The sequence below is a fragment of the Terrapene carolina genome, unplaced genomic scaffold (assembly GCF_002925995.2).
Source record: "Terrapene carolina triunguis isolate 2854851 unplaced genomic scaffold, T_m_triunguis-2.0 Scaffold231, whole genome shotgun sequence".
Taxonomy (NCBI): Eukaryota; Metazoa; Chordata; order Testudines; family Emydidae; genus Terrapene; species Terrapene triunguis.
The window spans coordinates 17,965,077-17,992,922 of record NW_020664582.1 but is presented as its reverse complement, the minus strand read 5'-3'; the positions used below and the strand labels follow the sequence as shown (position 1 = coordinate 17,992,922).

At 43.5% G+C, this 27,846-nt stretch overlaps 1 protein-coding gene across 1 annotated transcript in view; it reads right to left on the bottom strand.

Annotated features, from left to right (window-relative positions):
* SLC6A4 (solute carrier family 6 member 4) overlaps positions 1-24,947 on the bottom strand; it is a 40,329-nt gene extending 15,382 nt beyond the window's left edge. The window contains exons 1-11 of the mRNA XM_024218494.2: positions 24,872-24,947; positions 11,582-12,045; positions 11,437-11,548; positions 9,355-9,489; positions 8,173-8,392; positions 7,781-7,919; positions 6,308-6,442; positions 3,941-4,044; positions 2,425-2,552; positions 1,854-1,966; positions 609-740 (exon numbers count right to left, since the gene is read on the bottom strand). Of these exons, the coding sequence (XP_024074262.1) occupies positions 609-740; positions 1,854-1,966; positions 2,425-2,552; positions 3,941-4,044; positions 6,308-6,442; positions 7,781-7,919; positions 8,173-8,392; positions 9,355-9,489; positions 11,437-11,548; positions 11,582-11,896 (1,533 nt within the window). The 5' untranslated portion in view covers positions 11,897-12,045; positions 24,872-24,947. The remainder of the gene's footprint in view (positions 1-608; positions 741-1,853; positions 1,967-2,424; positions 2,553-3,940; positions 4,045-6,307; positions 6,443-7,780; positions 7,920-8,172; positions 8,393-9,354; positions 9,490-11,436; positions 11,549-11,581; positions 12,046-24,871) is intronic.
* Between the last annotated feature and the right edge of the window lie 2,899 nt (positions 24,948-27,846).

Genomic DNA, 27,846 nt, shown 5'->3' with positions numbered 1-27,846 from the left:
ACAGCAATGAAGCCCCAATGACCAGACAGAGGTTGCACAAGTGTAACTCAGAGCAATATTTGGCCTGTATGAGAGAAGGAATATGTAAGTGCTGCAGATTCACATGAGCCATTATCCCGTGCCAGGACTTCTGGACTCCAGTTCACTAAATTCCATTTATGTTAGTTTCTAGAACAGGATTTTGTATCCATCCTTCTCTTGATTTGAAATTTATTTCTAACCCTTTGAAAATTAAACTGATAATTTTTAAATTTGTAAAAGCTGGGATTTTGGGTGCAGGTTTGAAAGGTTAAACAGCTGGAATGAACCTGCTTAGTGGTGTAGTACCAGTCTGGGCAGTATTTGTGTGGTTTATTATGTACTGTACACTGGAACTTTGTCAAGTTACAACATTGTCAGATGCCCTCATGAGTGTGACTGTTCACATTCATTCCACCGACAGTCTCTGATCCCATAAGGAAAACAGCTCCTCTCCACTGGACTAAGAGCATTTCACATATTTGATGAGACTCCTTGAGATTCTGTTTGGGAAACACTTCCCTCCTGCAGATGTCAGCTAGAGCCTACTGCCAATAAGCAAGGTTCACAATGTTGGGTGCGGTACTTACAAATGTCAGGGTTGATAATGACCCCAGGAAGCAAGCGATGATCAGACCAAGGACAAACCATTCCCTGCGCTTTCCCCAAACATGTGGGAATTCGTCCAGCATCGCAGTGATCACCCCCTCCAGCCCTGCAAACTGAAAAGCACAGCAAAGAGTCATAGAAAGAAAGAAAGCATCCTTCCCATCCTGCATTCCCCACATACACCCCACAACTGGTGTATACTGACAATGTACATCCGCATAGCTGCATCTCTCAGGCATGTGAAAAACCCACACCCTCAGAAAGTCAGAGCTACAGTGCTTCTGTCAACCTAGCTACCACCTCTTGGGGAGATGGGTTACCTGCAGCGATGGGAGAACCCCTCGGCTCACTGTAGTGAGTGTCTACACTGAAGCACTACAGCTGTTGCGCTATAGTGTTTTAAGTGTAGACATACCATAAGATACAATTAGGACAATGAACCTTTGGCATGTGTCTGAGTGATAGGATTGAGATGACTGCTCTGGAAACATCCCCATCATGTCTTCAGAGACCTTGATCTCTTTAGGGCAGGGATTTTGTCTCATATGTATGGGAAGTGCCTAGCACATAACAGGAACTACCATATTACAAATAATAAATAATAAGTAAATGGCTCATTGTAGCCAAGACTAGGAAGTCAGTGGAGTTGATTTTGGATTGAATTTGGTCCTTAATCTGCAATAACTATGTGGCAAAATCGTTATAGCACGTTGCCTCACTTTGAGAAATCACCTTCTGTTCCCACCTTCTAAATCCTGTTACCTGTGAAAAATCCCAGAAACATGTCACTCATTTGCATGTTGACAGGTAATTAAATGCTTCCAATATACAAGAAGAGAGAGAGCATCACCTGCTGGTTAAAAGCTGGGTTCTAGAAGTTGAATATTCTGGGTTCTGTTCCCAGCTTTGCCACTGACTCACTGTGTGACTTTGGGCAAGCCATTTAATCTTGTTGTGCCTCAGTTTCCCCAATTTTGAAACAGGGATAATAAATACTATTCTCTGATCCAGGGATTATAAAGATTAATGACTGTTTGCAATGCATTTTGCACTTATTTAGCACCCTTCATCCAAGGACCTCTAAGTATTAGTATAGTTGCTCTATTATTAAAAGAAGAGTTCATGTTTTAATTCTGCAGATTTGTTTTGGAACATGCTGGAATAATTCCAAATGCTTAACCCCATCCATCCATTCATGGCCCCTCTCACTAATGATATACACTCACCGTGCTGTCTAATCCCAGAGTGAGTAACATCAAGAAAAATATGATAGCAAAAAAAGTCGAAGCAGGCATGTTTGCAATGGCCTCTGCGTAGGTAATGAAGAGAAGGCTGGGCCCTGGTACCAAGAGGGAGAACAGGCAATTATTACAGGTCAACCCTACTGCTCTGAAAAAGAGGGACCATTTCACTCACACCTGGAAATGCCTTGTCCACAGGGGAGTGTTACCGTGTGTACCCACAGTAAGGTTCACTAGGTGACATGTAACATGATTTCTACGTTCTTTTCTCTTCATAGAACAATTTTGGAGCTGTGTTGCACACCATATGCTGCTGATTGGTTTATGTTAGGGCCTTTGGCATAAAGTAGTATGATTAATCATAGTATATACAAAACATTATGCGTAGTTTGGAGTGTTTGTCCAGGCCAGGGTCTTTCCCCTGATCCTGAATTTTAAATGGATTACATGGTCATGTTTGGGTGGTAAAAATATCTCCCCATCTGGAATGTAATCAAACAAGTTCTATCAAAACTTCAGAGGAAATTTAAGACAGCAATAGAATAAGTTCCCCTACCAGTATCTTTAGCAACCTCCGACACCTCTTCATTCCTCATTTCAGCCATATATCCAAGCACAGTGAAAATGACAAATCCAGACACAAAACTAGTCATGCAGTTCACCGTACTGGTAACCAATGCATCCCTGGAAGAGAAAACCCAATGCATCTCAGAGAGCGAACATCTGCCAGAAAGAATGGTGTATTGCCAGAAGGCACAGTATTGAGTTTGAACTATCGAGACCACCTGGGAGCACGTTTCAATACAGCCCTTCAACTTTCCAGATTGTATAAATACTGATCCATATATGTTAGTATGTGAGGGTGTGTTGGGAAAGACCTCAGGAAAATTAAGGTTCTGTCTTTGCATGGATGCTAAAAATCCCATCGCATTTTTCAGAAGAGTAGTAAGGCTTTGTCTTGGTGTCCTTAGCTACATTTTCTTCTGCCCTGCTGGTTGTCCACCTGTCTGCTGTTTTACCCCAAAGGCAGCTGCATTTCACTGGTGAAATGATCACTGGACTGGTATGTACTGGTAGTTTTTAAAACATTTTGAGATGATCACGGACCATGCTCCCAGACCCATTGATAGTGCCCATTTAGCAGTTACCAGTATGATGCAGCCTGAATCTCTAAAGGTTGTACCCCAGCCCTGTTGATGTCCTATCTTGTCTTGGAATGAGACAAGGTGTGTCTCTCCTTTATGCCCAGCAAATTGGGGCACTACAGATTTGTCTGTTGATATATTGGTTCTCTTTTGGATAGACTTTTGAATTGTCTAAGGAAGAACTTCAGACATTTCATTCAACATCTGTTTGGCTGTCTCTGTTTGGCTGCATACCAGACACACCACACCAATCTGATTAATACTGGATTCGGAATGATATAGTAATAGCTTTAGAGAGAATAATGATTTGCAGGTTTAATTTCACAGGACATAATAAACATCCTTAAGAAAATAAGGAAACAACCACACGGAGCCCTTTACCAAGTTATAGCTGATCTGGTTGCAGTAACTAAATATTGCTACAATCTAATGGCTGTTCTGTGGTGGATTCAGTCCACCTGTTGGACAGGTGTCTGCATCACAACCTCGCCTCTACAATTAATTGCCCCGCTTATGGGCAGTTTCAGCAGAGATCAAGAATTACATGGGTTGTAAACTGTTTGGGGAGGGACCATCTTTTTGTTCCATATTTGTACAGAGCCTACCACAAGAGGTCCTGGTCAGCGACTGGGGCTCCTGGGTACTACCACAACACAAATAATTAATAATAATAATTGACTAGACATGGAAAGCAAACTCCCAACTTGCCGTGAGGTGGGGCACATTGACTGGGTGTGATGTGAGGGAAGATTGCTCTGATGCTAAAGGGAATGTACCTGTTCTGCAGATAGAATTCATCCTACAGGACTGACAACCTGGCAACTTTCACCAGCATTACGTTTCTCTTTTTTTAAAAAAATACCCAGACTGTTTACATTCTAATACCATCCTTTTATTGACTATTTCTTACACTGAGGTGGAACTCACTGGTAGCAGTTGTTGTGGAATTTGTTGTAGCTGGCAAAAGCTAGTAGGACCCCAAAACCTGGACCAAGAGAGAAGAAAATCTGAGCTGCAGCATCCACCCAGACCTGAAAAACGTAAGAGGCAGAGGATCAAGAAAGGATGATGTTAAACATAGAGCAAATGCCACTCTACAGTCCACTGATGCTGCGAATTAGATTCAACAGCCTGTATATAGTCTAGTCTTATTTTAACAAACATTTTATTAAGAGCTTGTTACATGGATCAAAGATTTTGTGCTGAAGTGTGACAAATACTTTTGTAGTTTTATGACAGAGGCAAATACCCAGCACAGTGAGGCCATCATACTTATTTTCACTTGTGGCATAATTAGGATTTATCCTTCGAGGAGGTCACCATAGGTGAAATGCTACCCCATTTCTATACACAACACAGTAAATATTCAGTAACAGTGGCAGCTACCAGTGTTTCACCCTTGACAGTATCCTAGGCTGACAGATGGCAGTCTTCCTGTAGCACATTGTTTTTGCATTGTAACTGTGTCTTTGTAATGGGTTTGGCCTGTCTTCCTTCCTCCAGGGTCTCTGTGCAGACGGACATCTGGAGTGCATTGCCCCATGTGTGTCTCTGGTTGCATGTCCTCTGGGCTAAAGCACTGTGGGATTGCTCCCTGGATTGATCCAAATACATTTGGTGGTGTAGGTACAACTCCAGCTGTGTGAACACAACTCAACCATGTTGTAGCCATGTCAGATAAAAGTGCGATGACCTGGTTACAAAAACACTGTGCTACGCTGGTCGGAGTCTTACTGAGTGGCGTCTCCAAACTGTTGATCTCTGTTCCATCCCTGAAAGGAAAAGTCCTGGTTCCTTTATTCCCTCTTGATTGCAACATGGAGTTCACTGCAGCTCGTTTCTAACATGCTCCTTCTGTGCGGCTAGCCTGCACCTCCCCTGGATAGAGCTCTGCTGCCAGCCAGCACACAGATTGCAATCTGCTGTCCTCACTTCAGATATATTCAATACAATACCAATATCCTTTATTGCTTTTAGGAAGACGTGGTTCCTTATTGGAGATGCTGCTTTATCAGAAAATGGTGTCTCTTCATTTCCTCTTCATTGAAAACTCTTCATATCAGCTGGGAAGCTGCAGACTCACAAACATTAGAGTTTGTAATCTTTGTATTTGTTGTATTTATTGCTTTGGGTTTTTTCCATCTCCCTCCCCATTAGCGACTTTCATGTGTAGTGAAGGAAACGCAGTCAACATCCTGATGGACTGAGTGCCTCTTCCACACGGGTTCAAATCTAAACCAGACACTGGGTTGACGTGTTGTTTTGTTTTATTATGGTCTCGTCCCCATACCTGCTCTCTCTCCTAAAGTTGGTAGTATTTGTAGGCCTGTGTGGTGTATTCCCTCTCCCCACACATTCACACCGGCCCAGCTGTCATCACTTCATCAGGCTTAGTGTGTTGAGTCTGAGGGTATGTCTACACTACGGGATTAATCCGAATTTAGATAATTCGAATTTGGGAAACAGGTTGTATAAATTCGATTGTGCGCGGCCACACTAAGCACATTAATTTGGTTTTTAACCACATTAATTCGGTGGTGTGCGGCCACACTACCCCATTAATTTTAACCACATTAATTCGGTGGTGTGCGGCCACACTAACCCTAATTCGAATTAACAAAATCGATTTTGGCGCTACTCCGCTCGTCGAGGTGGAGTACAGAAATCGATTTAAAGCGCCCTTTAATTCGAACTAAATGGCTCTGTTGTGTGGACGGGTGAAGGGTTAATTCGAATTAACGCTGCTAAATCCGAATTAATCCCGTAGTGTAGACCAGGCCTGATAGTCTTCCTGCTGTCCATGTCTGCATGGAGTATGTGGGAGATTTCCACCTGAGTCAAGCACCACTTGGCTGGAAAGGAGGGTCTCTTCGGGCTCATCTGCCAGAGTTTAGGGACCAATGGCTTGAGTTTTTTCGGTGGTGGCAATATGCACAATTCTGAAATGCAGGCACTGAGTCCAGACACCTGATAGTGGACTCCATTAAAGGTGATTTAGCCCATTCCAACATCTGCTGATTACCGGCAGTCAGCTGAGCTTCAGGGTATCCCACTAGTTTAGATTAAGGTTAGCTAGCAGAGTAGGACCAGAAGCAGTAACAGCTTGGTTATCTCTACCTTGCCTAATTGTTACAACTGCAAAAAACTTTGTACAAAGATTTAAAAGAATTGGAGTTCAGGGTTAAGCTTCAGAATCCATAAGCACCTATTTACTATGCTGACAGTAGCCTTGTTCTGAAAAGTGTACAAGTTTACAGGCTGAAATCAATTGCCCCTTTACAACAAGTTCCTTACCTCAGTGGCCAGGAGTTTCTGCCAGTCAGGCTTCAGGTAGAAAACAACCCCCCTCCAGGCTCCAGGCAGTGTGGCCCCTCGTATTAACAGGATAAAGAGTATGATGTAAGGGAACGTGGCAGTCACCCACACCACCTGTTAGAGAAAACATTAAGACAGTGTTTGCCATGGGTACTGATTGAGGGAAACTGCTAAGCGGTGATAATGGTAACAATGTCGAATGAACAGTAATATTTAGACTTATAACACCTTTCATTCAAAGTTGTCAAAGTGCTTTACAAAGACAATTACGTATTACTATACTTTAAATGAAGGAGAAAATATAGCACAGAGTAGTTAGATGACTTGCCCAACATCCTGCAGTGAATCAGTAGCAGAGCTAAGAATTAGAACCCAGGAGTTCAGACTCCTACTCCCCTCCTCTTAACAACTAGGTCACATTGCCTTCATTAATGCCCCCCAGGTCACTATTTATGGTGTGTTAGCTAGTTTATTCAACACCATAGGTCTGACTGCCCCACTGATAGTTATGCATTCTCAGAGGCAGTCAGCTCCAGCTTCTGAATCCAGGTTTGCTGTAGCTGTAGTCAGAAGACAGACGAGTTGCTTAATTTTATACCATCTGTGTGCACGACCACTGCCTTTTTTCATCTGAAAAGGGACTAACCTGGTTTAGTGGTTAGAGCAGGGAATGGGAGTCAGACTCCTACAATCCATTTCCAGCTCTGCTGCTCAATAATTGTCCAACCTTGAGTAAGTCACTGCAGCCAGAATTTTGAGAAGTGTCCACAAATGTTGGGTGCCTAACCTGGGACCCTTAGGCCCAGATTTTCAGAGCTGCTGAGTACTCACAACTCCAGATGTGGAGATTCAGAAATGCCAAGCTCAGCACCCCTGAAAGTCAGGCACTAACTGTCTCTGATTGGGCATTCAGAAATCAGGGCATGCAGAATTAGCTGACCCTTCTGAAAACATTGGTCTTAACCTTTCTGCACTGCAGTTTCCCCTTCTGTAAAATGGGAATAACAACACCAATCTTTGTAAGGTCCTCACATAGGAGGTTCTCTGTCAGTGGAAAGGTTTATTATTATGGTACTTATTATTTGTAAATGAATGTGTATTAAGCAGCCCTATTTTGGTAACATGGCTTGCTCTGACAGCAGATAGCAAGGCCCATCTGTAGAAAAAGAAACAATGGAACTGAGGCTCAACAGAGCAGTAATCGGAGATCACCCTCCACACCCGTTAGATCCCCTGGGTAGGATGATCTTTAAATGCAGAACAGCAACCCAACATGCTGTTAGCATGTATTATATAGATTACAGTAGCACTCACTATTCACATGTACGTGAATTTGCAGTCCCTGTCCTGAAGACAATTCTAAGCTTACTTTCTCGCATGTTAATAGGCTGCTCCAGACATGTTGCGGAAATTATGCTATACCAAGCAACTTCCTCTTGCTTTTGCATTCACCTTGCCAGATGTTTTGACCCCTTTCCAGATGCTGAAGTACACAATAGTGAATATCAACAATAAGCAGAGTGTCAGTTGCCAGCTAATGCCTCCCAGATCATCCAGCCCTTTGGATCTTTGCACCTGTAGAACGTGGCGGCTAAAACAGGAGAGAAAAGCACATTGTTGATGTGTGTGTAACAAATACAGAGAGTGCTTAGGCTCTAAATCACGAGAGATAAAAGACACCCCCATCCTACACATACCCACAACTGCATGCATTTTAATCCCTAGACAGTTTTAAAAAATCCATGCATGTGATTGATAAATACCCCGGTCACCCTCTAAAGAAAAGTCTGCTGCATTTTCTACCCTTCTTTCTGATATTGCTGTCTCCACTTACATGCACTTACGTATAAAATTCTTCTGCAGGGGAGATGGAGTGTGGGGTCCAGGTAATGCTGGCATTGGTGAAGTAGTTGGTGCAGTTGACGGTGTTCCAAGCATTTTTGCAGCTGGTCCATGGCAGCTCTGACGTGAAGGATGAAATGAGGTAGTAGAGGGCCCAAGCCATGATGGTATTGTAGTAAGAGGCTATGTAGAAAGCTATTATGCAGATAGTAAAGCCAATTCCTGGTAAGGCAGAAAACAGTTATGTGAGGGCCGGGTCCAGTAAAAGCAGGAGTGGATAATCCACGTGAACTAAAATCAGTAGCTGCCGGAGGCATCCAAATAGGTACACATACACCATTGCCTCCCTTTATATTTTTTTAGACTGCTCTGGAACTTTGTGGGGTCTTCAGAAAGTGGGGGTGATTTGCCCAAGCCCCACTTCAGAAAAGCATCCCTGTTCTGAACAGAACATGTGTAAATGCTAGCCTTATTCAGGACCCAGTCTCTGGAATGTTGACTGTGATGCATACCTCATCCTCCACACCCCTAACAACAAACCAACCAACCAAAACAGAACAAAATCTAACTCTGGTACTGGGAGCAAGGATAACAAGTCTGTAAAAGGCAACTATAAAAGATCCTCTAGTATCACTGCCAGTAGAGATGGCTGAGAGAAATGGAATGGAGCTGAAGGGTAATTTGTTTAAAAGATCTCTGGGATAAAAATAATGGATTTGCAATATTTTCCCCAACCTGTGTTTCTAATACCATTTCAAATATTAAAACTGGAATAATTTTGAAAGTTCAAGTTACTTTCACCCTTATAATGTTCTCTGTATGGGTTTGCATTTTTTTTCTGGCTTGGGACAGTGAAAGTAGAGTGGGTTGTTTCTAGTCAGTTTCACTCCCTGGTCTTCAGATTCTAGTAGGAGGCTGCATCCTTTGGATTGGAAAACAATTAGGGCAATGTTTATGTATATAAAACAACTTGACATTGCTTTTTTAAAAAGCACATGACTTTGAAAAGTAATTAATTCTAGGTTTCATGAAAGCTTTTCTTACATAACCTAAATGTGGGCCCTAAACCACTTGACATTAACCCTTCATGTTATCTCTTATTTTCAGTAATTGTTCCACCCTTAAAGAAAATCTCTGCCAGTTACCCTAAGGGATCATGGTAAGCTTCCTGTTCCCCTTACTACCTTTGAAAATAGGACAAATTTTCCTCCAAATTGAGATACACCCATTCCTGTGGTACTGTCCCAGTGCTAGCTCCATGTAAAAGAGGGGGATGCCTCCAAAGATGGCCATGATGGTGTACGGGATGAGAAACGCTCCTGCAAGAAAGAAAGGACATGACTGTAACTTCTTGTAGTACTTCTGGTGTAACAGTATCAGCACTTCATAAAGAGCAATTCTTCATGCCCCACAGCCAATACACACCACACTGCACTACGACAGTAAAATCTATGTGACCCCGTGATCTCGAGAGGCCAGTCCAGACAAACTTTCTGTAATGTCACAAAAACCGGAACTTGTGGGTTTGTTCCTGAAGGGAACCCTGTGACCCCTTTACTCACATTGGTGAGCAGTTACTCACATGACTAGTCCCATCATCCTCACATGAGGATTACTCATGCGAGTAACTGCTCACCACTGTGTGTGGCAACTATCTGTCCCGAAAGACAATGCCATAAGCACCAAAGCAGTTCAGTTACTGTATGTCAGGCTGGAGTATCATTAATGGCTAAAAGTCCAATTCTCAGGTGCCACAGGTAATGCTCACCACTGTGAGGAAGGTCATAATCTGGCTCTAAGTTTCCAGTGGAATGAAGTTGTGAACTATTGTAAGACTGTCTCCTAGCAGGCACTGTCAACAATACTATTCCCAGGCTTCTGTACCCAAACATACAGGGAATTCACAAAGAGTTTATTGGCTACCATGGATGCGGCAGCAGAATGGGGCAAAAGATAAAAGAATTTCTTCCTCTGGTACAATGCCTAGGTGCATTAAGGGGATATAGGTCCTTCTTCAGTGTACTCACTGGTTACAATCATTGTTTGATTGTACTGAGCACCTGTAGCATTGACATTTTCTGGTATATTGGTTAATCTGAATTTAAATGTTTCTGGGAGACTGTTCCACAGTCCAACTGATCTTAGGGTCAGGATGTTTTGCCTAATCTTAAATCTACATTTTCCTTTTCTTATTTTCATCCCATGCGTTCCAGCTATACTGGATCTTGCATCATTCTAGATAATTCCTCTTCCACCTTTGTGTTTATAGCCCTCATCTATTAGTTGATGTATATGTCCCAGCAACCCTTATCTGATTCTAGACATATTTTGCTCTTTTAATCTATCTCATAAATACTGCCCTACCAAGTTCACGGCCATGAAAAACACGTCATGGACTGTCAAATCTGACCTCCCCCCGTGAAATCTGGTCTTCTGTGTGCTTTTATCCTATACCATACAGATTTCATAGGGTAGACCAGTGTTTCTCAAATTGAGGGGCCAGACCCAAAAGGGAGTTGCAGGGGGGTCACAGTATTGCTACCCTTACTTCTATGCTGCCTTCAGATCTGGGCAGCCGGAGAGCGGCGGCTGTTAGCCAGGCACCCAGCTCTGAAGGCGGCACCCTGCCAGCAGCAGCACAGAAGTAAGGGTGGCAATACCATACCATACCACCCTTCTGTGCTGCTGCCTTCAGACCTGGGCGGCCAGAGAGTAGCAGCTGCTGATTGAGGACCCAGCTCTGCAGGCAACAGCACAGAAGTAAGGGTGGCAATACCCATACCATTCCATCCTTACTTCTGCACTGCTGCTGGTGGCAGCTCTGCCTTCAGAGCCGGGGTCCTTGCCTGCAGTCACCACTCTCCAGCTGCCCAGCTCTGAAGGCAGCGCCGCTGCCAGCAGCAGCACAGAAGTAAGTGTAGCAGTACTGCAACACCCTCTACAATAACCTTACAATAACCACACACACACACACACACACACAATTCCTTCATGGGTCAGGACTCCTAAAATTACGACACCGTGAAATTTCAGATTTTAATAGCTGAAATCACGAAATTTATTATTTTTTAAATCTTCTGACCGAGAAATTGACCAAAATGGACCGTGAATTTGGTAGGGCCCTACTCATAAATCAGTTCCTCTTGCCCCATAATCCCTTGTTGCTTACTTTTGGTCTCATAGGTTTAACTTGAGCCATAGAAGTGACCCATTTATACTCAAAGAAGCCAGCTTCTAAGGAATGGCATATAGGGCTGAGCACTGACCTCCTCCATTTTGGTAGCATATATAAGGAAATCGCCATACATTGCCCAGATCCACTGCATAGCCAATGACAGAGAGAAGAAAGTCCATTTTTTTACTCCAGGTCTCTCTTTCCTCCAGCTCCAGCAGCTGTGGTTGAGCCTCCACTCCACAAGTGGTGGAAGTGGTGGTGGTGGTGGTAGTGGTGGCTGCTGGGGCCGTGCACTGGACATCTTCCCCATCTCCTATTCCATTGCAAGGAACTGGGCTCTGAACCACTGAGTAGCCATTGGAGATCTGACCTGCTTCCCCTTTATCTCCATGGCTGGGGTGGACCTTATTCCCATCCTCCACCAGCTGCAGGGCGGATTTAGGGTTCTTGACCAGGAGTCCATTCTCTTGGCAATCTTCACCTTCCGTACAGTCCAAGAGCTCTTTCTTAGAAGTAAGAGTCTGGGTCTCATTGCTGGATGACTTCTCCATTCTGCTGGTTAAAAGATGGTGCTGCTGTCCATTTGTGAGTGACCTGGACTAGAATCCCCTTGTGTCAAGTGGCTGCTTGAAGCTCTGTCTTCCCACTGCCGCCAGAAACTCTCTTGTCTTTACGTCCACTGGACTGCAGACACACACAGCTTCAAAGAAGCAGAAAAAGAGTTGAACTCTGTTACAAGGATTGCTGGTGCTGGTGGCTGTACAGGTATAGCTACTACAGGTATGGTGAGTAAAACATATTATTTTAAAATAAAACCACCCTAAAAGAGATAAGTATCATTTAGGGGACAATCCTGTGATCAGTCAGTGTGTCTCAAACTGAGGAGAACCACAAAGAAAGTGGGGGCCTAATCCTCCCCCTCCAGCTGCAGAACAGGAGTGGAGCCACCCCCTGTAGCCAATCACTTGTGACCCTCCACACCATGGGAGAGATGAGGAGAGGACTGCAGGCTCTGTGGAGTGACAGTTCCCCTGTCCAGCTTGTTCCCTAACTTGTCCAGCACATGTGCCCTACAGGGTTCACTGCATTCCTGGGGAGGCACAGCCCAGCATGCTCCTTGTACAGCAGAACCACACCAGGGTCACAATCAGGGCAGCGGCGTAGGCAGGTTCTAAGAGTAGGGGGAGCAAAAATTAAAAAGGCGCCCCCCCTTGGCTCCTCCTCTGGCCATGCCCCCTTGGCTCCTGCAGCTGCTCCGCGCCCCCCCCCCCTGGCTGGCCCCCCCCGCCCGGCCGTGCCCCCCCCCCCCCCCCCCCCCATGGTTCCTCCGGCCGTGCCGTGCCGCCCCCACAGCCTCCCCATGGCTCCTCCGGCCATGCCGTGCCACCCTCGCGGCCCCTCCATGGCTCCTCCGGCCGCGCTGCCCCCCCCCCATGGCTCCTCCGGCCACGCTGCGGGCTGCCATGCTGCGCCCCCCCCTCGCTCCTCCGGCCGCCCCCACGGCCCCCCCCATGGCTCCTCCGGCTGTGCTGTCCCCCCTTGCCTGCAGGAGCCCAGTGCCGGCCCGGCAGGCCAAGCTTCAGAGCGGAGCGTGGGCCCCGCCCACTGGCGCCATGGTAACCACTAACTAAGGCGCCACTTTTGGAAAATGTGCTGAGGGGAAGCGGCTGCTTCCCCTGCACCCCCCCAGCTATGCTACTGAATCAGGGCCTCCATCCTGACTTGCACAACTGGGGGCAGAATTTGCTGGCTATTCAGCCTGCATTTTCCTTTTCATAATTGCATCTCATGACTTCTAGCTGTACTGTTTGAGGTGCTCACGTCCCTAAGGAAAAGATAGCAAGTGTTACTTAAACAAATCTTTACATATTTGCAAATTATTTTTCATATTCACATCTCTCCAGAAGTCTCACCAGAGATTTCTTGCAAAATCAGCCACATTTGGCAGATCCAAGAGGTTTAAGGGGAGGTTCAGTTAAGTATCCAAACCGCAAGGTACTTATCTGAATTAAGAACATTCTCAAATCTTTTGAGGTTCCATGCAATATTAATAAGCGGGGAAGATGGTCAGGGCTACTTTAATTTTTTTTTTAAACAGCGAAAAAGAAATAGCAAATGGAAGTTATTTAGGTGCTCGACTAACAAGTGAGAGATTCATATGCTTATCTTTACAAATTAAATAACAGCACTTCTATTTTGGAGACCCATCTTCAGGTTTATCTTGGGTCTGAAAGCTAGACTCGTGGAGAGGAGACCAGTCTGGTAGCAAAGCATTACTGGAAAGGACATCCTACTAGGATCAGTTTTGTGCTTTCCAAGCGTATTTAAAGTCTCTCATAGACAATACAATGCAATGACCTAACATAGCGGAAAACTCTTTGTAAATAGTGTCCTCCCAGGAGCAGTGTTCCTCCCTTTCCCTTGCGTGGGGTGCTCTCGTCTCCCTTTATGCCGTAGTTTGTTTTCATTTCCTGGTAATCTCTGGCTCATTTAGGGCTAGCTTGTCACAGCCCTTACTTGAGTGCTCGAGGCAGTAAGCCCCCCACCCTTTCTCATGTTTCGTGTGCTCTGTTTGTGACTCCAGCTATGCGGGGAGAGTAGGGGCTACTCAGATCAGACTCCCCACTGCAAGTAAGGGGGCAGGCGGTGGGAGGAGCCCTGGCTTCACCTCCCTCTCCTCCCACTTGCCCTCCAGAATACCCCAAGGGAAGCAAGGTGCTCATGGAGAAGGGGTAATTACTTCTCCTTCAGAGCAAGGAAGGAGTGGGAGAGGAATTGTGACTTTGTTCTGGAGTCTGCTGCTGGGGTGATGCAACTGTGCCTCACCCCTTACTCAGGGGAGAGAATAAGGGAGCAATTTAGCTCTTGTACTGTAGGTTTCTTGGGGCATGGACTTTGTCTTCTTTCTGCCTGCAAACTGCTATGCACACCACTGCATGCCATGAAATATATCAAATTATAATTATTGTGTGGCACTTCTCATTTTCAAAGCACTTTACAACAGCAAATAATGACCATAACACCCCATGAAGAGGAATAAGTATTCCCTCAATTTTACAGATGAGAAAACTAAGGCAGAGAGGTGAAGCTACTAGCTGAATGTTAGAGAGGGAGTCATTGTTAGAGCCAGGATTAAAACCCAGGGGTTCCCGACACCCAGTTTTGTGCCCAGACAGCTAGATCCAAATCTCTTCCTACTCATGGAAGGATGTAAGAGGAAGTGAGTTGTCAAGTAAGAAGCTGTCAAGATTAGATCCCTGGAGGTATGAATAGAGCCTACTAATTCACAGCTACCTTATCAGTTCTTCATTCATACAGTATACACTCCTCAGTCACCCAGATATTCGTCTTAGGCACTGTATAGTTAACACCCAATTCTCATAATAGTATTTAATGATATTTTACTAATGTAAGTTAATCATCCACAAAGACTGAAACATCTTCAAAGTCCCAGCAAAAAATAATTATACAGCAAAGACGAGTGGTTTCTGTTTTACCTGCAAGACTATAAAAACTGGGCATCTTTGGAGTCCAAACCCTTGCCAGTCTCCCAGAGGAACTCATACAGTTTAGGAGGACCTTCACGCCATGGATGTTAACATAAAAGATCTAGGTAAGGCCAGAGCCACTCCTTCTCTTCTTTCGGCATCGAGGGTGTGGTACAAATCTGGAGAAGTAATCTGAGCCGTACTGGACTTTACACTTGTACTAGTAATCTAGAAAGCAATAATGGATGTTTAGCTGACTACACACCTCGTGTGACTGAACTTTCCATGCCTTGCACATCAGCATTTAAGGTATCTCTAGTCAACCTCCATCTCCTCCTACTTAAACTGTGTTGGGCTCTGTTCCCATTCGAGTCACCATCCTTTATTGCTCATTTATGTCTCCCAATGGCTAATTGGGAGATATACATTGATATCTTTGTATTCCAGAAGGAATCTCTTACTGCACTGTTCCTCAAACCAGTCCAGTGTTTGGTTGAGATTAGACATGATCTGTGCCCTTGGACAACTGCACTCTAATTGTGTGCAGCTCCAAAGCCACAGTGGCTAATGTATCATACCTGGATATTTCTCAGCCATCATTAACCAAAATCACTTTTGACAGGGTGCAGAATCCCTAAGCTAGCACTGATGGACAGAAAGCCACTCCCAGCTAAATTCTCCTGCTAACATCTCAGCAGAGGCAGGGCATTGGATTGAGGGCTCAATAAAGAGCTCAAGACAAGATTTGCAAAGGTGTTTAGGTGCCTAAAGATGCAGAAAGGCACCTAGTGGGATTTTTGAAAGCACCTGAGCAGTCTTATTTTGCATTGAAATCAATGGGAGCTGGGTACCTAACCATTCTGAAATCCTACTAGGTACCTTATGCATCTTCAGGCGTAAATACCTTTGAAAATCTGGCCTTCAGTGTTTAAAGGGGGGTGCACAGATGTTAGCAGGGAACACACTAAATCTGGAACCTCAAGGAAGGCAGCTCTCCATACCACACTGCAAAGATTGAGTTGGTTGGAGCCTGAGCAGCCTATTTAAATTTTCTTGTAAACTTGTTCAACGGGACAATAAAGACATTATATTTATGAAAATCACAGTGGGCAGCCATCCCTTACAATGGAAATATACAGTTCAAACACAATATAAATGTCCTGGAAATGCCACCAGCCCTGCCCACCACTTCCCCAAAAGCCGAGGGGGCGGAGGGGGGAGGGGGCAGGTGGAAGCTCCATGTGGAAGGCTCTGTTCTCGGACAGCATTAAAGAGCCCTCCCAGTTTACACAAGCTTTCCATATATAACAGAAAATAAGGTATAGGCCACTGCTGGTGGCAGGGTATATGGTTAAATCAAGCAATGATGTTCTCTAGTATTGCAGTTCCTCTGCTCCTAGACAGAGACCTAGCCTGAATTCCCTGCAAGTAGTATCCTATACAAGATGTGTCGATGATTTCACGGAGATCGTCCTGCACCTGCTGGAAAGCAATTAAAAGGAAGTGGTTTTATGGCAAGACATGGGGAAATGCAACATCCAGAGAGAAACACTGAGTTAAACAAATGTATTACACATGCTTAAGGCTACGATTTGGTCACAGAGGTCATGGAAGTCACGGAATCCATGACTCCCAGAGACCTCTGTAACATTTTCGCTTTAGTCCCAGAGTGGCAGGGCTGGAGCTGTCAGCCGACAGGGACTCCCCTGCAGCCATGGGTGACTGGGGATCCCCGCGGCCCCAAGCCCACAGCTCCCAGCTGCTACCAGCAGCAGGGGGGACCCCACACTCTCCGCCACCGTGGGTGGGGGGACCCTGGAGCCCCAGCAGCAGTGGGTGCTGGACCCTGTTCCTTCCCCATTTTGTCATAATTATTTTTAATAAAAGTCAGGGACAGGTCATGAGCTTCCATGAATTTTGGTTATTGCCGATGCTTGTCCATGACTTTTACTAAAACTAACCATAACAAAATCTTAGCCTTACACATGCTGCATCCTTTTATCATTTTTATTGCCTCTTTCCAATCACTGTCACTGGATTCTGTGTCTCCATCCCTCTGCTATTATTCCAAGGCAGGGAACTTGGGCCCTTTAGGGTATGTCTACACTGCAGTAAACACCCATGGCTGGCCTATGTCAGTTGACTTGGGTTTACCGGGCTCAGGCTACAGGGCTGTTTAACTGAGGTGTAGTCGTTCGAGCTCAGGCTGGAGCCTGGACTGTGGGACCCTGCCCTCGCATGGGGTCCCAGAGCCTGGGCTCCAGTCCGAGCCTGAACATCTACACAGCAATTAAACATCCCTGTGGCCCAAACCCGAGTCAGCTGATATGGGCCAGCCGCAGGTGTTTAATTGCAGAGTAGACATAGCCTTAAAGAATCAGCATACAAAATGGAATTTTAAGAAATAAGAAACTATTTAAATTGCTCATAACTAAGTGGCCCCTCCATCTCTCCCCATTCACTTAGATTTCTTCTAAAAATCCCAAGAAGGGTACTAAATGAATCGGGTTTAATCCCAGGATCTGGGTACTCAAGATTGTGGGGATGAGCCAGGCACTTACTTATGGCTAAGTAAGGACATTTCACAAAGAGTGCATCCAGGTGCATTCTTACAGGATGCTTTCATCTGTCAATCTGTGCCTATGAAATGGACACATTCTTCCTTACTGAGAAAAGATAGCCAAAGAGTTCATTACCTAGGTCTGTGGCAAGTAAGATTTCTGTCTGTCTAGAACAAAACTCCTTCTGGGCTCCTGCCACCCACGTTCAAATAGAAAGGAAGGACATACCAGATGAATTGGAATATTTTGGTAAGATTTTCAGTAGAATTAATTTCAAGCCCATAAAATGGGTTGTGACCTCCCCAGGACCTCAACATGAACTGGATCTCCTTTTTAAAAGAGCAGTTACAGCAGTTTGTTGCGGGAAATGTCTCTTGAGCAACAGACTTACAGCTGTGTAGTGATAAGCACAGATGTGTTTCAGAGTAGCAGCCGTGTTAGTCTGTATCCGCCAAAAGAACAGGAGTCCTTGTGGCACCTTAGAGACTAACAAATTTATTGTAGCATAAGCTTTCGTGGGCTACAGCTCACTTCATCAGATGTGTAATTCTGGAGCCTCAGTGAGCTAAATTTAGCATATAATTTCACACAGTCCTAGGATTTTAACACCCAGAAAGTGCCATTGGACAGCAGACAACGTCTTGTGTCTTTACTGGCTACAACTTAAGAGAAAAGACAGCACACATGCAAAGGGATTATATTTATATGAATGGTATAAATATTTAATATGAGTAGAAGTGAAGTTCTTGGAGATGGACAACATATTGTGGGATGTGGAGGGGCCCTCGGGATAGGTATCCTGATCCTGGGTAGAGTTATGCCAATCCTGGAGGATCCCTCTTGTATTCTGTCTCTCTCTGTCACTGTAGTATCTAGTACTATTTGGCTCTTTTAGTGAATAGTGTCAAGGATAACAGTTTATTATCTATTTTTGTTCTGAGCTGTTGCAAAGGTCACTCTTACATAAACCCATATTGGCTCTTTATCAACAACTGAAACAGCTGCAGGGTGAAAAAACAAAAGAAAAACAAAAGAAAAAGCTTATAAAGAACATGTGACCTGGAAACTGGAGTTAGTTTTGTGTTGCCTTTCATAAGTGTGGTTTTAGTCTTTCAGAGGCCCAAAGTATCTGCTCCTCTCCCCGTCCTTCTAGTTCTGAGCGGAGAATGTACTGACACAGAGATTAAAGATTTTAGGGGTCCATGAAAGGTAACAGACTGACAATACTGTAAACCATGGTCCTCTCATTATCCACAGATTGAGTATAGTACAGAGCACAGAAAGGGCCCAGCAGTGCAAACTTCACCCACTTCCAGTGTACCTCACTCTTCTCTAGAGAAGCCACCTCTAGGGTCATGGGAAGTCTGCCCTCTGCGCCCATTCTGTCCTTGACCTCTCTGCCTAAAATGCCAGCCTCACTGTGAATTGTGGACTCATATTCACTAGAAGCTAGACCAAAGTCATTAGTTCACATAGGCCAAACAGCTTTTAGATAATAGTGACTTTTGGTTACTCCCACCCGTGGCTAGAGAGTAAATGGGAACGGCTCTAAAGCTCATTAGCAACGTCTTGATTTATACCATCCACAAAAACTACATCTTCGGCTCATCTAGTAGAAAAGTCCTCTTGGAATGCCATTGCCCTGGGTTCCAGTCCCATCTCGGACCTGACTATGGCAGTTCCCTGTTTTACTGGTGTCTGCTGGTTTATTTCATGAGGCATATGGTGACCTCTAGTGGCAAGGTGTGCAACATACAAAGAATTCCTCTCATTTGCTTCTCAGTGATCCTATGTGAGAAAGGTGAGAGGAAATTCTGATATGTGATATTAGTCCTTTTCCTGTTCTCAAAATTTTTGGAAAGGTGAGATTCGGACCTTCAATCTGAATTCTGGCTAGAAGATTAAGCCAACCAAACCTGGTATCCTGCTGTTGGTACTAACCAATACTTGATGCTTCAGAGGAAGGCAAACCACCATAATGCCTCTTCTGGGTTATGCAAAACTGGACTGTACATGCAGAGGAGTAGTGGTGTGTGAATTCCTTCCTAACCCGTGCAACGATTAGCCCTGCAGCCTGAGATTTGTTTATCCTTAATGTGCACAATTATAAAAGATATTATTGGTCATAAAGTCATCTGGGCTATTTTAAATCCTGCAGTCATGAAATACATATATTTGCATGCATTTAATTTCAAACAGATTACTTTTTCTTTTTAAATTTACTAATTTAAAAACCGACACTTGATCTTGCTGGTGTATCAGCCACTGGCTGTGTTAGAGTTTAATTCCTGTAGAAGGGCTTTCATGTTATTAATATCACTTTGGGTGTGACAGGAATCTGTGTTCCGTCTGCCTTACTCCTATCCTCCACTCACATATCAGCACCCGCTAAGAACTAAACTGTTCTGAACTGGAGAATTAAAGGTTAACACATATTCTTAGCAAAACAGAACAAGCTATTTCTTATTCTCTTACAACTATAAATTGAAATTATTTCAGTTAATGTGACCTAAATTAGTTCTCACTTTTCCATTTAGCTGTTTGGGGATTTTTCTAAAAAATAGTGTTGCTGTTTGGCTTCAAATGACACACACACACATACACACCCAAGTAAATGGGTCTTGTTTAGGGAACGTAGTAGGAGTTTGTGAGGGATTACAAATAATTCCTCTAGCATGGAAGAAGGCAGCGCAGTTCTTCTGCAACCACTGTTCTAGCCTCCAGGCTGCAATAGCAACCTCAGCCCTTCTCCACGGCATATGTAAAGGTTCCCAGACACTGGATCCACGTAAGTATCAACTCAAAAGTCTCTTGCCCTTCTCCCTTCCAGCCTTGCATAGTTCCACTTCTGTCACCCTGCACAGAGTTGCCATGGGGGACTTGCACAAACTATCCCTACTGCAACGCTCTTGAGGATGAGAGAGATCCTGTTTTACTACATATGTGGAGGGGGGAATAGAGAGGCTCCTTAAATCCTCTTCTCTGTTCTTGCCTTCTGTACCAGCACAGGCCGGGAGAGATGCTTTAATTCAAATATTTAAATGACAGATTAGTTTAGGAGCAGAGATGCTATAGCAATGAGAGCTGTTTGGAAACAATAGACAAACAGACCAATTCTGGCCAATTACAATTTGAAAACTTACTCACAGCATATGTCCCAATGAATTTTATTTGCTGTTTATACCAGGAAAATCATGTTTAGAATTGGCAATCATTTAATAGCATTTGCTATTGAATGGGCCAATTTTTATTGATTTCATGCAAAGCAGTTTGGTCCTGAGAAAACCTTTCCCTATAATGTGAATGTTCCATTAAGCAAATTGACAGTAATTGGGATGGATTGTATTTTAAATTTCCAAAACTAGCATCCAAAAGTATGTAATCACTTGATAAACAGTCCTAGCTTTGGAGCTGGCCAGCTAGAGAATCAAAGAGTTGGGCACAGGGAAGAGTCATAACTTCACTTCTAGTTCATCCCTCACCAATGTGGGGTTGATCTCTGCAGCCTGTTTGATTTATGCTTTATCTAGTCCAGTTTTAAATAAAATGTGTAGATGATAAACCTGATCCAAAACCGACTGAAATCAGTGGGGTTTGAATCACATCCACTATGCATGCTTAAATATATCTATGTGACTTACGTTTTTATACCACTCCCCATCACCAGTGTATCCAAGCCCCTTATAATATTATAAATTTACAATATGCAGGTAGTAACATGGATCTTGTATGTGAATAATACTCACACCTGAAGGGACATAACTTATCAAGGTCCAGATTCTGACACTCTACTGAGTATCGTCTTACTCTGAAATCTACCGGCAGATAAAATATTACTTAACAGCGTGAGGGTGGCAGAGTATAGCCGTAAATAGTGAAACATCCTACACACAGGCACAGGGCTAAGTGTGGCTACACCTGCAATCACAATGTTTCTGAACAAATAGTGTTGTGTGGTCGGTCTTGCATGTGACCCTAAAAACTTTGTGCTCTTCTTATCTACCAGATGTGCAGCAACACAGCCTGGTGCATTAAGGAGGAACCATCAGCCTTCACTCTGAATGTTATATTACAACCTAACTCTTATTTCATTCTATAGTTAACATTTCCAGAGCGAGAGGATTTAGGGATGACTAACAAGAATTTTAGTTATAAGCTGGGGACGCATCGGTTGGAAGTAACGGAGGAGGAGAAGGACCTCGGAGTCCTGGTAGATCGCAGGATGACTATGAGTCGGCAATGTGACGTGGCCGTGAAAAAAGCTAATGCGGTCTTGGGATGCATTAGGCGAGGTATTTCTAGTAGGGATAAGGAGGTGCTGCTTCCGTTATACAAGGCACTGGTGAGACCTCATTTGGAGTACTGCAGTTTGGAGTGTGCAGTTCTGGTCTCCCATGTTTAAAAAGGATGAACTCAAACTGGAACGGGTACAGAGAAGGGCCACTAGGATGATCCGAGGAATGGAAAACCTGTCGTATGAAAGGAGACTCGAGGAGCTTGGTTTGTTTACCCTAACCAAAAGAAGGCTGAGGGGGGATATGATTGCTCTCTTTAAATATATCAAAGGGATAAATACCAGGGAGGGAGAGGATTTATTTCAGCTCAGTACTAATGTGGACACAAGAACAAATGGATATAAACTGGCCGTCGGGAAGTTTAGGCTTGAAATTAGATGACGGTTTCTAACCGTCAGAGGGGTGAAGTTCTGGAACAGCCTTCCGAGGGAAACAGTGGGGGCGAAAGACCTCTCTGGCTTTAAGATTAAGCTTGATAAGTTTATGGAGGGGATGGTTTGATGGGATAACGTGATTTTAGTCAATAGATCAATAACGTGCCATCGCAGGTAATTAGTATCAATGGTCAATGCGGGTCTGGCTGGAGAATCTTGCCCACATGCTCGGGGTTCTGCTGATCGCCATATTTGGGGTCGGGAAGGAATTTTCCTCTAGGATAGATTGGCAGAGGCCCTGGAGGTTTTTCGCCTTCCTCCGCAGCATGGGGCAGGGGTCACTTGCTGGACGATTCTCTGCGACTTGAAGTCTTTAAATCATGATTTGGGGACTTCAACAGCTGAGTCAAGGGAGAGAATTATTCCAGGAGTGGGTGGGTCAGCTTTTGTGGCCTGCATAATGCGGGAGGTCAGACTAGATGATCATAATGGTCCCTTCTGACCTTAAAGTCTATGAGTCTATGAGACACATGACAGTGACTTATTTGTGGAGTTCCCAGAGAAGGGAAACCACATAAGACATAAAGTTGCAGACTAAAGTAGATGGTGCATTGCCATCTCTTTCCAAGACAGTTGTTCAGACTATAGATAAAGGAGGAGCACAAATGCATTCTGTAGCTGCGGAGTTTAAATGTTTAGTGCAAAGGAATAGATGAGCTTAGAGAGGATGCCATTCCCCTAGATATTATCCTTAAGTCATTTATGTAATCTTCAAGAAAGATACATAATGCAGTAAATGTCACAAAATTACTAGCGCCCCATCAGCAAGACCAGACTCTTTCCATAGACAGGCAGATTGAGGTAATAATACATGCTCACTGTATAATAAGATACATGCATGCGTACACAGAGACTGACTACAAATTTACACTAACAGAGCACATTTCTCTATAATTATGTTTGTAAATGCTTATGTAAGAAAGTAAATTAATGGTCACAAATGTGTCTAGATATCTTTCCTATAAGGCTACTTGGTACAAGGCTATCTTCAAGTTACGGCAGCAACATTCTGGTTCCAAGCTCTACTGCAGCATTTCATGAAAAGCCCTGTTCCCTACGTGGCCTTTATCGTGCAAAGCTATTTGCATAAAAAATAACTGTCCAAACAGACAATGCTACAGAACTATCTTTAGAAGAGAACGACAACATTAGCACCAGGACAGGCACCATGGTGCTGCATCCTCATTTTCTTAATGCCTCTCCTGCTGGAAAACTTAACATGTGTCCGTGCAGAAAGGCACAAGGGAGATGAGAGATGCTATACATTTGCCATACATGGGGATACATTTTTTTGATTGGATTCCCACAGTGTGTTGACACTTTTTGTTAAGTTGCAGAGCTATTTGAAACTCATTCCCCCCCTCGTTCAATTAGAAAATGCACCCACGCAGCCATTGGCCCATGCTTTCTTTATAAAGCACTTCCCAAGAATCCTCTTTATTAGCCAACTCCAAGGCAGAGCTGGTTAGCATCTAGCTACTCAACAGAAACACTAAGAGAAGCGCCATGAAGGTTTAACATCAATTGCACTGCATTACATTCGATGAAGTGACTGGAAACAAACAACCCAATTTCAAAAATCCCCAAGCCAAACTATCTCCAGGCATAGGGGCCGGAACTAGGGATGTTGGGGGAAGAGGAGAGTGCTGCCACAATCCCTGGCTTGAAGTGGTTTCCATCATATCCAGGGTTTACAGTTCGGTTCAATGGCTCTCAGCGCCCCCACTATACACATTGTTCCAGCCCGCCTGTCTCCAGGGCTCCAAATCCACTGAATTATCTGTTTATTTCACGTTTGCCTTTCACATTAGATCCTTTTTCTACTCTTAACCTTCCAAGACACTTTATATGTATCATTGGAAGAAGAACCACTTTACACTACATATTTGGTCACCTTACATTCTTAATCACTTGAGCTTCTGTAATAATTATCAGACTTGTAGCTAAGCCAACAAGCCTGATAATTGCATAGGTGCACACTGATTACAACAAATACATTCACAAAATACTCTTCAGTTTATTACTTACAATAATTCTGTTCCATCAAGTTAGATAAACCATTCTAAAATAATAAATGATAATTTCAAATATAAATTAATGTGGCTAATTAAATTTGGTTTATTTTTGTCCTTTTAAAGTAAATCAGAATTTTGCATTGATTTTGTCTCAGATTCTGCCCCTTTCACATAATTCTTCTCAAGCTCAGTTTAATATACTTCTTGAATTTGAAATAAATGTTCTATTCATAATACAAGAATTTAGATTGTCATAAATTCTCATTTCAAATTGTCATAACATGTTCTGCTGCAGGCATTTGTCTGCAACTTTAATTACTGGACCAATGCCTGGATGAGACAGCGGGCATGTAGCTGCAGAAAAGCAAACTGAGGCATACGATTAATGAATCAAAGCAAAATTTCACCAAAATTCAAGGCATCCTTTTCTCAAAGCCAGGACAGATGTGTCTTTTCTCCCAACACGTCAAATGGTGCTGGGAGCCATAGAAAATGTACATTTAAAAACAATCCTAAAAGTAAACAAACAAAATGTATTATATAAACTTTAGGTCATTATCACTTTCTAAAGTTCATAACCATAGTTGCAAGAAGCAATGAAACAGTAAAAGTTAATGAAACTCCAGTGCCTGCTTGAAGCATAAGACAAACTCAGATAAAAGAGTGAGTCTGGCTCACATAGTATAAAACTTTAAATGTCTGTAGGTTTAAAACAAAATGAAAAAGTACCTACCTGCCTTTCAGATGAATCTGAGATGCTTTCCCCCTGGATTTATCCAAGACTGAGTAACCCTAACCCTACATTTACTTCAGAGCCTCTGAAACTCAGCCTGTGGCAACTCAGCATCTTGGTGAGGTTTTTGTACACCAATCCCCCTCACATGGTCTGATTTCCAGATAATCTGCTGCCAAAGAGCTCTTTAAGAATTTTTGCGTCACTTTTAGTCAAATAAACTTTATGTTTCACCAGGGCTGCAGCTCAATTTTCCTCCTGGAGGTGGGTGGCTACATTTGTATGTTCTGATCAGTTCAGGAGAGCAGGATCCAGCTAAGACAGGCAGGATGAAGGTGCGGGGAAGCTCACTGTTAAGGCATAATTTTCATGTCTCCAGTTACAGCTATAAATAAGGGGATGGTGGTGACAAGCAGACGACAAATAGGGTTAACGATCAGTGAATTAGAAGTGTGCAGATGGGTCTATACTATAAAAAGGTATGCAGGGCTGGGATCCTAGTTCTAGAATAAAGTGGAGAAAGGGGGGTTCTTAGGCTTCCTCCTTACTGATTACTTACATTATTTTAATGCAGAAATATAAATGAAGGGTGATTTTGTTATAAAATGTTAGGCACAAGTTCTTTGAAAAGTGTTTTTGCTACTTTAATCAAGACAAGACAAGACAGGACAAGTCAAGTCACTTCCTCTGTCCCTCTGTCCCTCCCACCCCTCAAAAAACCTCCAAAACAAAGGCTTTTTCTCCAAGGTACTTCAGTCCAGAGAAAGTACTTGTACAGTCTCAAACGTTACCATTTGTTTATAGAAGATGGAAAAGCATACATCAGAGAGCTAATGCCCCAGTTTGCATGCAGATTTGAAAAAGAAAGCAGAAAATCATAAGGGAAAAAAGAATAGCAAACTTTTAGAAGGAACAACAAAACAGCTGGTATAAGTGGCAGACAGTTTGCAAAGATCTGTTTTGAGTTGTTCAGTAATAACAGAAACTCTGACAACAAACAAGCCTAGGGCTATAATTATTGCTTCTCTTTCTCTGACTGCTGGTCCCCCTCTCCTTCACCCCAGCAGTGGCTATCAGCACCATCTCAAGGACAGTTGTGGTAATGCAACACTGTTAATAAGATATGTACCTAAACCCAAATCCTTCCTTTTTCCTGGTAATTCTTTGTGAACATCGTCTAAAAAAGTGTTTTATCAGTTTTTAAACTTGTTGCCTTCTAATTTCTCTACAGCTTTCTTGTTTTTCTATTACCGGCCAGAGTAAATAGCAACGTCTAGCTGGTTTCCTCTTTTACATCACTTTGTCATATCCCCCTCATATTCTTCTTTCCAAATTAATAGTCCTAGACATTCCCTGGAGAAACGGGAGAAAAGCAGGTTAGAGCCTGTCCGCATTTCCCATTCTGATCCCAGCACTCTATCCCATTCCCAAGAGTTTGAGAGGCTGAAGGTTCATTGTGCCTCACTCGGTAGATCTAAGCAGAATATTTGTATGTATAAGGGATCTGTTTGTAGACTTAAATCTAGCATTTCAGGGATGATTTTGTTCATTCCTTCACTCTCAACTGAATTCCCAGGTCTCTAATACCAGAATCCTGGAATGGATTTTCCAGGAACTCTGAGTCTACTCTCTCACAGAAAATAGGATCTTTCATCACAGTTTTTGGAGTTTTTTCCCCCTCACTTGTAGAAATATATAAGAATCTGCATGACGTGTCTTTTTAAAAGATTATTATTTGTTGCTGTATCTCCACTTTACTCTGCTGAGAGCAGGCTTTTGCCATGGTTTCTAACTGTTACTGAACACAGTTTGTCTCAGTCTACACTGGTAGTTACACTGCGTTCAGCTGCGCACACTGATGACACACAGTGTCAGCAACTGGTAATATATAGACAGAGCTTTAAAGTACACAGAGTGTATTGAGAACATATAAAGAGCTTTAACAATTACTTAGCTTGGCTTTTTTGTTCACGTATGGGTTTTGTCCTTAATGTCTTTCACTGCACTATATTTTATTTGTATTTTATTTGTTCTGTAAAGTACCTAAGACACTTTGTGGATACTGTATAAATAATAATAATTGTATCCCAAAAACTGATTATTATTAATTTATTCATGGACTTTTCTATATCACTATTCACTATTGTATCTGACCACTTCCCCAATATTAATGAATTTATTTTCACAACACCCCAGTGAAGTGAAAGGATGATATTATTCCTATTTTACAAAAGGACAACTGAGACACAAAAAGACTGAGGTCAAAAGGCTCAGCTAATTTTGGGTGCCTGATCTGAGATGACCTGGGTATGATTTATCAGAGTATTTAGCATTATGTAACAGTTGATGTGTTCAAAGCAGAGCGCCCGTTGATTTCAGTTGCAGCAGTGAGTTCAGCTGAGAGTGTAATGATCATCTGGTTTTACCCACATAGCTGCTGCTGGGGCATTTGATGCCCTGGATGAGGCACACCACATGTTGTGATAGGCATGTGTAGGCCCCGGGGATCTCGAAAGGTGTGTAATGGAGCGCACTGCTCATCGTAGCAGTAGAGATACAGCAGCAGGTTTTGCATCTGTTGATATTCTGTCAGTAAGAGTGCCCTGTAAGAGTGTCAGTAAGAGGTCTGCCCGGGTGCCCTTTTTTGTGTATCTTGGGACACATGTGGATGGTCCTTGGGGTGGGTTTGAAGTAAATTAAGCTAAACCGAATTAAGGCAACTTTAATTCTGAATGAGTGTCCACACAAGGGTTCAGGGCAGTTTAACTAATCCATTTTAAATTCACATATTTAATTAATTCAGATTAAATTTCCTGAGTGTTCCTGTGTAGACAAGCCCTTGGTCTCGCCGTCTACCCCCTAGTCTCCTTGTCCCCGTATATTCCCTCCACTGCCAGGGCCGGCTCTGGCTTTTTCGCCGCCCCAGGCGAAAAAGCCTCCGGCCGCCCCCCCCCCTCCCGCGGGGGGGGGGGGGG